The 12,658-nt window shown below is 39.7% G+C and overlaps 1 protein-coding gene across 2 annotated transcripts; it reads left to right on the forward strand.

Annotated features, from left to right (window-relative positions):
• The first annotated feature begins 89 nt into the window (after positions 1 to 89).
• Positions 90 to 12,658, forward strand: LOC122759323 (inhibitor of nuclear factor kappa-B kinase subunit alpha-like). 2 transcript variants are annotated; one of them, XM_044014108.1, is made up of 22 exons: positions 90 to 218; positions 1,041 to 1,159; positions 2,754 to 2,848; positions 3,038 to 3,155; positions 3,686 to 3,755; positions 3,841 to 3,929; positions 4,017 to 4,106; positions 4,345 to 4,469; positions 4,666 to 4,773; positions 5,377 to 5,512; positions 5,857 to 6,051; positions 6,394 to 6,496; positions 6,633 to 6,756; positions 7,031 to 7,182; positions 7,303 to 7,364; positions 7,461 to 7,570; positions 8,320 to 8,369; positions 8,511 to 8,616; positions 8,774 to 8,921; positions 9,140 to 9,276; positions 9,946 to 10,045; positions 10,652 to 11,331. In XM_044014108.1, exons 2-22 carry the CDS (start codon positions 1,055 to 1,057, stop codon positions 10,670 to 10,672), a joined length of 2,244 nt encoding a protein of 747 aa, XP_043870043.1. In that variant the 5' UTR covers positions 90 to 218; positions 1,041 to 1,054; the 3' UTR covers positions 10,673 to 11,331. The 2 variants fall into 2 exon arrangements, with proteins under 2 accessions (XP_043870043.1, XP_043870042.1); XM_044014107.1 differs by having other exon boundaries at positions 91 to 218; positions 10,927 to 12,658.

Genomic DNA, 12,658 nt, shown 5'->3' on the forward strand with positions numbered 1-12,658 from the left:
TTAAATTGAGTTGTGTTGCTGAGTGTTGCTGAACGGTCGGACTCGTCTTGTTGAACGCAGCCTCGGCTCATTTCGAAGAAGAACAGCCGGGGTTTCTGATGACGTCATGCAGGAAAGTACACACTCTGAAGCCACAGCGCTGCTGACCTGAAAAACAACAAGACACACAGTCACATTTCTACACTCAGCAGCTCATGACAGCGTCGTAGAAACACCAAGTAAGTGTCAGGCCGCGGCTCTTCTCAGAAAAACAGCACCAACATGTCATTTTACTTCCGTCGAAGCTTTAATTTCTTGAGCATGAAAAGCAATTGAACGACCCGGCCTATTTCCTGGTCTCTTGTTGGTCGGCTAAACTGCAGCTACTCGGCAGCTAACCAGTGAAAACATTGTCTAAACTAGTTTATTGTTTGTACGTGTGTGTTTTTCAATTCCTGGTAACATCTCGCTTAGTGTTTAATGTGAAGATATCGCCCGCTTGTACCACATTAGCACAAAGCGTCAGTGTGTTGGCGTGTTGGTGTTAGCGTCGAAAGTAAAATGACATTAGCCTGTCAGCTCTTCCAGGATATAGTCAAGCCCATGAGTTTGCTGGCTCCATTAACATAGCTAGAAGATTAATCTTCTCCATGTCCTGTAAGTCACGCTGTAAGGCGATAAAGTTGTTTTATATTTATGTTTTTATACAGTATGCGTTACAGCTACAGCTGCTCTTGAAGGCTGCTACATTAACTGACGATTGTCCGTAAAAACTGACATCATCATCATGAGTGTTGGTTATTTTTTATTATAATAATTCTATTGTTACATCGCTTTGTTTGCTTTGACAAAAATAGCCTACTCGGCGTATAAGCGAGGAAACAACGTACATGAATCACGAAATCAGCTTTCAAAATAAATAAGAGCAAGAGGTCCATCCAAATCAAAACATATTTTATATTTACTGCACTCATACACGATAGAGAGTGCCCAGTTTGGGAAGCTCATGAAAAGCAAATGCTCATGAAATAATTAATAATCACTTATCATATTTATTTCAGGTACAGTTGCAGCAATGGAGAAACCTCCCTTCAGGCAGAACCAGAGCTGTGGTGACTGGGAGCTAAAAGAGAGGCTGGGTATAGGCGGCTTTGCCCATGTTTACCTCTATCAACATCATGTGAGTGTCGACCCCTTTACAACATTGGGAAGAAGCCAGTATTAAAAACATACCTTTGTGCTCAGTCTACTTCTATTTAGAATTTTGATACTGCATTACAAGAAACACCGTTGTATGTAAACAGTCTAGTTATAGTGAAATGAAGAGTATACATGTTAGTTAGTTTAGGTTTGCTATTCATTTATTGAATATTGAATTTATTGAATATATGTATTCTTCTTTGGGGTTGTATGGCAGCCAATGGCACAGGAAAACATGTATAATAACTGAAGGATTGGTGGAGTCTGGGTCTATGTGTCCTCCAGTCAGTCCATTCAGTGAGAATGATAAGGCTGACTCCTACAATGGGGCAATGCTCCTAAGAAGATCGACCATAAATCCTCCTGATCTCAACATCATCGCAAAGCTGTTTCAGATATGCACTGAACTCTGGGAATTAGATTAGATAGCTTTCTTGTCATTGTAAGCAACATAATTCCATACGATGCGGCAACAAACACACACACACCACCAATAAAAACATCATAAGACAATGTGATAACAACATAAAAACATATAACAATAATAAAGAAATGCATAAAAAGCTTCAGGGTGAAAACAGGCTGGCAAGCTAAGAGCAGGTCAGTTCACAGTTAATATTGAAATGAGGGTGTATGACTAAGGGATAGTTTTAACGTAAGGGGGAATTTAAAGTGCAAATGGCTGTGGAGAAAAAAACTGTCCCTAAACCTGGATGTATGTGTTTTTAAGGATTTATAACATCAAACAGATGCTGTGCAGGGTTTGTGGAATGATGTTTGTAGCTCTGCGATGATAGCTTTGCTGGCAATGTCATCTAGGGAGGGCAGGGGGAGACCAATGATTGTCGTGAAACTCTATGGTCATGGTCAAGAAGTATTTTGTCTAGTATTAATTAGGTCGTGGCAACCATAGACAAAGTCCACCAAGCCGTGGCAGACACAAGTAGACGAGCATACAAAAAGCACCAAACTGGAGAGCACGGCTGCTCCACACAAGCACACACCATATCTCCATTATCCTGAAGGGCTGTAGGTGTGAACACAAATTTCCTCTGGAGTTGCTCCTGCGGGATCCCTAGCATGAGCTCTACTTAATATCTGAGTGATCTCGTTTTAGAATACAGAAGGGGGAAACTCCTAGGAATCCACAGTGAGCAAATAAATGCCCTACTTTCTGCATGTGCAAGCCAGGTGCCACCCCCATGATGATCCTCTGGAAATACTCATATTGTTGTAAATGTGTCCTACTCAAACAACATCCTTCTGTGCTCATTGTACATAAATGGCAAACTCTAGAGACATCCAGGCCCAAATCTCTTTACCTGGAGTTCATGCCCGAAAACGGCTTAAGTGTGTTAATCCGCTGGAATCGTAGGTGAAAATGAATCAGTGAAAATTATTTGCAAGGGTGGGGTGAAAACCTATCACAACCAGTTTTTTTTAGCTCAGTAAATGAAAAGTTATTGGCAGTGCGTCAATGTTCACTGCTGGGGTTGAATCAGCATTTCTCTACAACTGCTCTCCATAGGTATATTTTATATACTTAAACTGTATGTATGTTGATTGTTTTGTAGGAAACAAATGAAAAGCTAGCTGTGAAAATGTGCCGTCTGGAGCTCACACCAAGGAATAAGGACCGATGGAGCAGAGAAATCCAAATCATGAAGAAGTTTGTTTGTTTATTTACTCTTTAAAAACATTTTGTTCTATTCTGATAATATCAGAGTGATGTATCGTAAACATGATTCAAACAAATGTTGTATTTTAGCTATAGGAAACCACTTTAATTTAATATTGACTCCTGAGATATTGTGCAGCCAAGTAATGCAGCTCTGACACAGTTTTCTCTCTCACTCAGGTTAAATCACATAAATGTTGTGACAGCCCGGGATGTCCCAGAGGAAATGACGCACATAGCCTTAAATGATCTCCCACTGCTGGCCATGGAGTACTGCTCCAGGGGAGACCTGAGGAAGGTGAGGGAGGCAGTCACAATAAGCCATAATAATTTAAAAATGCTATTTAAATATCTCAACTGAAGTGATTTCAGGTCATCATCCATCCACATTAGGAAATAATTTATGAAGCCAGAAAATATGGATGAAAATGATCATTCTTCCCACATATGAGAGGCTTAGCATCCATCTTATGGTCAATAACATGAACAATCCTTTGCTGAAATAATAAAAGCATTGAAATGTGGATGTGGATATTAGCTGGGGTTAATGTGAGCATACTCTTGTGTTTATATTTGTCTGTAGCATGCATTTCATAGTGCAAATGTACAATTAATTTCAGTCATGTATGTAATAGTTTGTAATATGTATAATGTGTTTTTTGAGGGTTGTTTGTCCCAGTAGACAACCCCACTGATTTTCCTTTCAAAATGTAATAGTGTATGTTAGTCTAGCTCATGTTTGGACATTCATGTTATTCTGCTTACTATGTCGACTTACTGCAGGTGTGAAAATATGATTAAAATTAATTACATTTGTCTTTGTCACAGGTTCTGAGTAAACCTGAAAACTGCTGCGGTTTGAAAGAGAGTGAAGTGCTTTCATTGCTCAATGATGTTGGTATGTCCCATGCTTTTCTCATCATCATTTAGATGTTTTACATGTTTTACTCATCATTCATCTAAACCACTGATTCCTGCTCTAGGGTCTGGGATTCAGTATCTGCACGAAAACAAAATTATCCACAGAGACCTTAAACCTGAAAACATAGTACTGCAAGATATCAACGGAAAGGTAAAGTAATACAGTTTGGTTTCCTGCCTCCACCATTTGACAATACATTTTGAAGAAGTATTCTCACATTTACTTATTTGTCTACAGCTGGTTCACAAAATCATCGACTTGGGCTATGCTAAAGACCTGGACCAGGGTAGTCTGTGTACCTCCTTTGTTGGCACACTGCAGTACCTGGTAAGTGCGTAAGCAAAAGTACTTTTTTTTCTTCTCCAATGCATGTAGCATTATGCAATTGCATCTTACTATAATTAAACTATACTATAATATAATCCTTTAACCTTCTGCCGCCTTCAGGACTGAGTGAACAGCACATATGACATGCCCATGTCTGTTTAAAAAAAATAAAGATATGGAACATTGTAGTTCACTGTCAACCAAAGGCTTTATGTTTTCATGCACCACCTTCCTTCAGGCACCTGAGCTGTTTGAGAATAAGCCATACACTGTCACTGTGGACTACTGGAGCTTTGGCACCATGATATTTGAATGCAGTTGTGGTTTCCGTCCTTTCTTACACAACCTTCAACCTGTGCAATGGTGAGTTGTTGTTGCGCTAACTGCTGCTTTGGTCTGTAAATGAACACAGTAACACAACTGCTGGATGCAGTTATGGCACTTAAAACGCCAAGGGCTTGATTACTGCAATTTATGTGAGAAAATTACTGCTTATGCTGTTTATTTTTCAGTCAGAAAATGTATTATTTCATTTTTAGCTGTCTTTTTTTGTCTACAGGGCTAGCAAAGTGAGGATTAAAGGTCCAAAAGACATAATGGCTGTTGAAGAACTGAATGGAGAAGTGCGATTCTCCACACACCTTCCATACCCCAACAATCTCAGCAGGTTGGGATCTTGTGTCTTCTGATATTCCTTTTGATGAAAGAGTTGATCAGCTGTTCTGTACTCATGATCTCCATTAACCATATTATGATAGGTGGTTTTTAGTCAACCAGGAAGAAAATCTCAATCAACTTTAAAGGCATGCCTAACTAAACTTGGGCTGCCGCTAATGATTATTTTGGTAATCGATAATTCTCTCCATAAATTGAGTATTTGTTTGGTCCAGAAAATGGGCAGTGTTTTTCAAAACTGGAAATGATGTTCTCAAATGTGTTGTTTTGTCCATAAACCAAAATTATTCAGTTTGAATGATTTCTTTTTTGTATAGATTAAGGAAACCAGAAAATATTAAATATTCACATATAATATTCACATTCACAAAGTTAGAAAACATATTTTAATACTGAAAACCCCCTCAAAAGAATAAATGCTGCACTCATTAGATAATAAACAGGGAGGTTGATAGTCTCTGAATGTGTTTGTGTGGAAGAAAGAGCAAGAGTTGCGCAGAAGGGAGATGCATTAACGTAACAATATTACACGTCAGTGTGGATTTTATTGCCTGTTGCCCTGTGCTGTAATAATTAAGATAAAATGCATTTGTAGGACACTGTTGGAGCCAATGGAGGGACTGCTTCAGCTGATGTTAAAGTGGGACTCTTTCCAGAGAGGAGGCCGAGTGAACGGTGACACCAAGAAACCTCAGTGCTTTGAAGAACTGGAGCAGATACTGAGTATGAAGGTGAATTTTTAATCAGCTGTTTCTTGGTTGGCAGATATTAATATATTTCTCTTGTAACTAAGCGAAAGCTAATATTTTGTGAAAATCTAACAGTTTAACTGTCATTACAAGGGCTGGAAATGATTTTAAAAATATAACCTGTATTAGTAATGGATATGAGACCTGGGTTTTCATATCCATATTGAAACAGTTTTCTTCTTTCTGACTGAAAGTGTTTAATTCTGGTTTCTTGTGTTTTTCTTAACATCTACAAATGTTGCCTGTGCACCTGACTGAACATGGCGATGTAAGCATGCAGACTCAATTGCTACCTTCACTGACAGTTTTCTCTTCTGTCCCTTCAGGTTGTCCACATCCTGAATATGACCACAGCTCAGGTTCACTCGTTCCAGTTGACTCCGGACGAGTCTCTCCACAGTCTGCAGAGGCGCATTGAGGCTGAGACCAAGATCGAAGTGGTGAACCAGGAGTTGCTGCAGGAGACCGGTGTGTCCCTGGACCCCAGGAAGCCTGCGGCACAGTGTGTCCTAGATGGAGTGGTAAGCTCACGATTGATCACTGTGGCACCTCCCTGTGGAATGCACACAGTAAGACCATGCTTATGATGTAGGACTGGACAAATGTTTATGTTTTCAATACTTGGTCTGCAGATGATGTTCAGGTGAAATAACAGGACTCATGTATGTATATTTCACTTGTCACATATCCCAGACTGGAGGTGAACTGAAGCCTTTATTGCTATATTCTGTTGTCCTCCCATCTTATGCATCTCATGTCCTGTCCACTCTCCACTCCACTAAGAGAGGCAAATGTGCCAAATGACCCAGTGACAGATGTTTCTACTCTATATGTGATGATGATTCTTCTTCTCTTCTGTGTAGCGAGGGTGGGATAGCTACATCGTCTACCTGTTTGACAAGAGCATCACCAAGTATTCTGGTCCCTTCAGTGCGAGACAGCTACCTGACAAAGTCAATACTATCGGTGAGGGTTTTTTATTGTTATTCATGTAGCTGATGAGACGCAGATCAATAACATCCCTAGTGTCTTAATGTTGCCATTCTCCTCCATGTTGTTGAATACCATACAGTATAATTGTGATGTGGTATTAACTTTGTAGTCCAAGAGGCCAAGACCCAGCTGCCCCTGGTAGCATTGAAGAAGGTTTGGGGTGAAGCAGTGAGCTACATCTGTGGTCTGAAGGAGGACTACAGCAGACTCTTCCAAGGACAAAGGGCTGCGATGTGAGTCACATGTTCTACTCTCTGTTTATGTGATGACAAAAGTCATGAAATGTATAGTATTTGTATTAAACTTCATGTTTCCCAATGAAAAATCATGCATTTCAGAGCAGTTTTTATGATGTCAAAGTTTAGTATTTATGTGTTGTTGTTTTTTGAAGTAGAAGTTGATGTAGGACCTTGATAGTCCTCAATAGTTTTGGTACTGCATGATTGTCTATTATTCTATCATCTCTCATACATAGACGTGTAATTGTCTCTTTTTGCCTTTGTCCAGGCTGAGCCTCCTGCGCTACAACACCAACCTGACCAGGTGTAAGAACAGCATGTTTGGGTTCTCGCAGCAGCTGAAAGCCAAGTTGGACTTTTTCAAAAGCAGCATCCAGTACGACCTGGAAAAATACAGCGATCAGATGCACTATGGCATATGTGAGTGTTTACTCGCCTCACCTTTGAGTCTGACGTTTCTAATGGACCTTATTCTGGATTTAGTGTGTTGACCTTCTGAGCACTTACTTGTTCTGATGAGGTGTCTGTGTTTGTGTGAAGCCTCAGAAAAGATGCTGAAAGCCTGGCAGGAGAATGAGGAAAGGGCTGCGGCTTTCGCACAGGTAATGCATGTTAACCAGTCAAAACACATGTACATGTATGTGTAAAACATTACAACAGCCTTGGAGCAGTCCTTTAATTCCTGTTTTGTCCTGCAGGTGGCAGAGGTGAGCCACTTGGATGATGAGATCATGGCTCTTCACTCTGAGATAGTGGAACTTCAGAGGAGTCCTTACGCCCGACGCCAAGGAGACAAGATGGAGCAGTTGTGAGTTTTAGCCTGTCACCAGGAGGTGGCGTGTTGGGTTTATACACTACAACATTTATGCAATTTTAAAGTCTGATTTGTTGCTCAGCCGAGGAAAGTTGATTGGTTGGTTTGTTAGTTAATCTATCTTATAAAATAAACTATAAGTAGCAGATGGCTACTAAGTGAAACCAGATACTAAGAAGCAGTATATTGCTCTTATGTACTGAGCTGTGTGTATTCAATTAGTGTAAATGTGGTCTGCAGTTTTTATCATGGACAGTTCAGATGGCCATGAAACTGGGTGCTGTCAAATGTATTTATGATGCACTTAAGTAAGGACCAGAATCTGCGAACATTGCTGCTCGTCCATGTTTGTACAGAATATGAACGTAGACGCTCTGATATTAAACGTCTCATCTAACAAATGTGTAGATAAGTGACATTTCCACTGTTTTAATCATAGCTTAAAGTCATACTATATACAACAATGCTAACTATGGCTCCTGTGTTTTCAAGGGTTTATTAAACAAAATAAACTGTCATTCCTCTGTTTAGCTATTAAAGCTATAGCTACTGTGACTTCCATGATGTAGATAGACAAGACAGGCTCCATTCTAATACTGTCTGCATGCTGCATCCGACAATAATCTGCTGTTCAAAAGACTTGAAAATGAATAGTCGATTGATCTTATTGTCCATGATTTTTTGTAATGTTTGTATTGAGCCTCGTAAATGATTTTAAATCACTCAAATGAATGCTATTGCAGGGAAGATAAGGCCATCGATCTATACAAGCAACTGAAGATGAAGTGCAAAAGTAAGACGCATTTTAATTAAATTATGGTGTCACACAATGTTGAAGTTATGAAATCAAAATAATACAAAATGTAAAGGCTTACATTTCCTCCAGCAAAAAGAAGAAATGTGTTAAATGGTTCATATGTTGCATGTCTCCTAGTACCTGAGCCAGATGTGAGCAGTGACAGCTCAGAGATGGTGAAGGCCATTATTCAGACTGTCCAGAACCAAGACAAGGTCCTCAAAGATCTATACACCCACCTCAGGTACACGCCCACAGACTCTAATGTGTTTATATCTTCTTTTTTTTTATTGGCATTTCTTATTCATGCGTTGTCTGAAATGAAAACACCCATTAATTCCGTGCCTCAACAAGTCACAGTGCTAACACTGTATTTATGGTGTGTTGTGTTTTGCCAACAGTAAAATCCTGATCAGCAAACAAAAGATCATTGACTTGTTTCCACGAATTGAGAAAACCCTGGAGAGTATTAAAGATGCAGACAACACCGTGATGCAGATGCAAATAAAGAGGCAGAGGGAGTTCTGGCACTTACTGAAGATCGCCTGTGTAAGTTACTGTTTGTCTGTCTGTCCCATTCTCATGTATGTGACCTCTCAGGAAGTGGAGAGAATGTTTAATGTTGGTAGATGTACAACCCCTTTGATAAGGAGCTTCACAGAATCCCTGCTGTTAGAATAATACAAGATGTTCTGAGGAGAAACATGCTCTGTTTATTATTATCATCACTAATACTAAGTATAACTAAGTGTTCTTCTCTCCTTCAGGCTCAAAACTCTTCACGGAGCTCGATAGCAGCCAGTCCCGAGTCGTCCAACCTGCTGCAGGTTTCTCAGTGGTCACAGTCTGCTCAACCTGTCAGCTCCCCGCATCCTTTAATCTCCTTACCTGGACCGAATGATAGGTAAGTGATCACATCCATTGTTATATTGAGTCCTGGTCAGGCCACGTTTTGAGAAAGTTTTCTGCCTCCAACCATTACTATGTCAAATTACAAACCGCAATTTTCCACCTTTCAGATACAAGGATCATTTATTAGATCAGCTGGTGTGTTTGATTTTGTTGGTCACCATTGTTTCCATTCCTAAAAAAACATGAAAAGAAATCCTTGTGGTTAAAGCTGTGGTGCAACTTCAGTATAAACGTTATATTCAAACCATGTCAAGTGAGTTCACGCAACCTGTCTGTGTTTTTGCCAGTGTAGTTGTGTTTGGTTTTCGTGCCTGTGGAGACACAGAGATTCATTCATTTTACATTACGTGTGACTGACTGTGTTAGTGAAGTGAGATGGCAACAAACTGTAGGTTAAAGAAGGTTACGTGAGGTCGTGAGATACTGAAAACACTTAAGGTGTAGGATAAGTCTGCAGCTTAGAGACACAAGCAGTGTTTTGGTGACAGGAGTTGAACGCTGGAGCTTTAAAAACATGTTTATCAACATTAATGTTTGGGATTTTGTTTTAGTAGTGTTGTAGATGGTGAAATTATTAATAAACAAAAAAACACTGTGCATGTGATAAGCGATGCCTTGTGATTGTCTCTAAAAGACTTTGCGTGTGTGTTTTCCTCTTCAGCGACGCTGCTCCTCGGCTGCTGCAGGAGAACCAGAAGTACCTCAGTCAGCTGACCAGCCTGATGCAGGAGGCTGCTGACGATCAGGCCAAGAGCATAGCGGTGAGTTCACTGGTTTCAGTTTTGTAATGGTAGTTTCATAATCACAGGGCCTTTAAAAGTTCTAAGTTAAGAGACAAAAAAATGAATCTTTCATTTTCCATTGCACAACCTTCTCTGCATTTGAACTTATGGATGTTAATCACAAATGTATCCAATGCAATTTAATTATTGTTTAAAAAGTTAAAAGTGTGGTTGTCATCACACAGTTAAGACAAAAGGGTTGTTTTTCGACTAAAGCTGGGGACACACTACAAGATTTTTTTTAATTGCCTGAATTTACCCATGATTGGTTGTGGACAGTCGACATGGCGAGTTGGCAGAGAAATCTGTTCGTATGTGAGGGTAACACACCCGAACTCAGTCGGGTAGTGTGTACTGATTACCAACCCAACTGCAAACACATGCTGCCAACAGCCACTAAAATAGAGCGTATGGGACACAGGAAGTGGTGTCACCATATGAAGACGACAGGCAGTAGTGGGCATATCAAAAGGGTGATGGTTTGTTTACCCTTTAAACTGTCACTCGTGGACACGGTCGCTCTCACGAGAGTTTGTTGCGTTCAGTTGGTTTGACAAAATGATATAATCTGTGATCCCTCATCAGGCGCAGTCGCTAAATGTGTGATCTCCAGTCCAAAATCTGCTGAATCCAGTTGGACAGTGTGTTCGCCAAGTCTCTTCGAAATTGGTAATGACTGTGAAAGTTGTGTAGTGTGTCCCCAGCTCAAGTGGAAAGAAGGATTTTTGAACACAAAAGCACCATTGGAGTGAAGCTGCTGCTTTCCAGTTTTGTTTTGTTTTTTTAATTAAAGCACATTCCTTTTTAATTCTTGTTTGTTGTTTCCAACTATTGACATCGTCGTGTTTTCCTCATTCAAGGACCAAGACTGGAGCTGGACAAAGTACGATACTTTAACGACAAAATTAAAAAAGCGAAACGCGTAAGACCTGTTGCCGTCCTCCATTCCAGCTTGTGCTCCGAGTAACACTAAGGACTGTAAGCTGTTGACACAGCGGACGTTGTATAGTTGTACATGGACTTGGCTATTCTCTTAAAAAATGGTTCTCTTGATCTTCTTTTAAAAAAAACCCCAAGTGAGTTCAGACATGCTCCGTGGTGTCTGTCCACTCCCATCGACTCACATGGTGGACGGTTCAATCAGTTGTTGTTTTTTTTTCTATGAGGAAACAAATGAAGCTGTGTCTCTCTCTTTACTCCTTTTCCACACACTATTCATCAAATCTCATAAAAACTGATACTCATTTATACTGTTGTTGCGAGAAACTGAGCAAAAATGTAGCACCGGATTTGAGGCTTTTGGGGTGGATTCATCACATGAGGAGAATGTTTGACAGAAACATGGGAACTAGCTCAGCGTCATGACATACAAGGGAAAGGCAGGAAGTGGCGGGGGGCAGGAGGAGGAAGGGCGGACGAGCGGCCGTGGAGGAGGAGGAGGAGGAAATTACAGTCAAGCAAACAGCACTTTGATACTCCCGTGTGTCCTCTCAGCGAAGAGATGAAACGTTCTATGCTGCCGAAACAGTCAGAGAAATTACAGTCGTGACGAGACACAAGCTGTCGCTTGTGATCAATTTCATATAATTTTACTGTAAACATTCTGGTATTTAGATTCTCTCTCTCTCTACACATTATTTTTGTTTCAAGTTCTTTTTAAAATAATGTTATATATTAATATGTTTGATGGATGCGGCTGGCCATTATGTTTATACAGTGTCTATAGTGTACATCTGTTTTGAATTATAGGGTTTTTTGGTGTGTCTCATTTATGCACACATACTGTTTCACTGGAGAGTTAATGCTGCGTTCATGTCATGTAGAGCGAAAACACTCGATTTATAGAGATAGAATTGGCAACTTGAACCATTTTTCCAATGATAAATAAAAGTGAAAGGCTCTGGTAAGTTTTTACTTTTATTTATTTGTTTGTTGATTGCAGCACTCAGAGTTTTGGGAAAGTAGGGACTTTTCTGGTCTTTTTTTGTTTTTGGTTTTATCAATTATTTAAGTATGTATTTGTTGGTTGAGCAATACAAGCATTGATGGATGGAAAAAGTGTTTTCCACTCATCGTCAGCAGTGCGTCGAAGGTGTTTCTACAATAAATATTCATGTCCCAGAGTTTTTCTTCTCATAATTCTAAAATAATTCTCAGCCACCTGTGACATATTTTCCAACCTTGTTCAATCCATCCATAATTTATAAAAAAATGGATAGATATTCAGTTTACAATGAAATAAAACAGACCGTTTTAACAGAATGTTGTAGAAAAAACCTGAAATAATCGATCAATCATGTTTATCCAATATTTCTTTGTTGGACTTTTTGCTCTATTAATCTTCAAAGCAACTTAATTGGCAAATGTTTGGTAGTTCTGACTTTTAAATAAGTAAATCTTATTCATTTCTTTGGGTTTTGACTGTTGATCAGAAAAAACAATGTTTGTTGCAGTAGTACAAATGAATTGGGTGTGAAGCAAATGACGCACTAAGCAATCGCAAACATGGGACTTCCTCTGTGACATGAACCCCATATGCCGTCAACGCAGCATTTTTCATGGTGGAGTGTTTGGAGTTTGGTTTTCATTTTT

Source organism: Solea senegalensis, linkage group LG18 (assembly GCF_019176455.1).
Source record: "Solea senegalensis isolate Sse05_10M linkage group LG18, IFAPA_SoseM_1, whole genome shotgun sequence".
Taxonomy (NCBI): domain Eukaryota; kingdom Metazoa; phylum Chordata; class Actinopteri; order Pleuronectiformes; family Soleidae; genus Solea; species Solea senegalensis.

What these genes read in the sequence shown, in the direction of transcription:
- LOC122759323 (XM_044014107.1), top strand. Translation starts at nt 1,055, where the DNA reads ATGGAGAAACCTCCCTTCAGGCAGAACCAGAGCTGTGGTGACTGGGAG. An exon ending in GGGCTGCGGCTTTCGCACAG is followed by an intron (nt 7,365 to 7,460) that starts GTAATGCATGTT and finishes TTTGTCCTGCAG; the next exon opens with GTGGCAGAGGTGAGCCACTT. An exon ending in GGAGACAAGATGGAGCAGTT is followed by an intron (nt 7,571 to 8,319) that starts GTGAGTTTTAGC and finishes ATGCTATTGCAG; the next exon opens with GGAAGATAAGGCCATCGATC.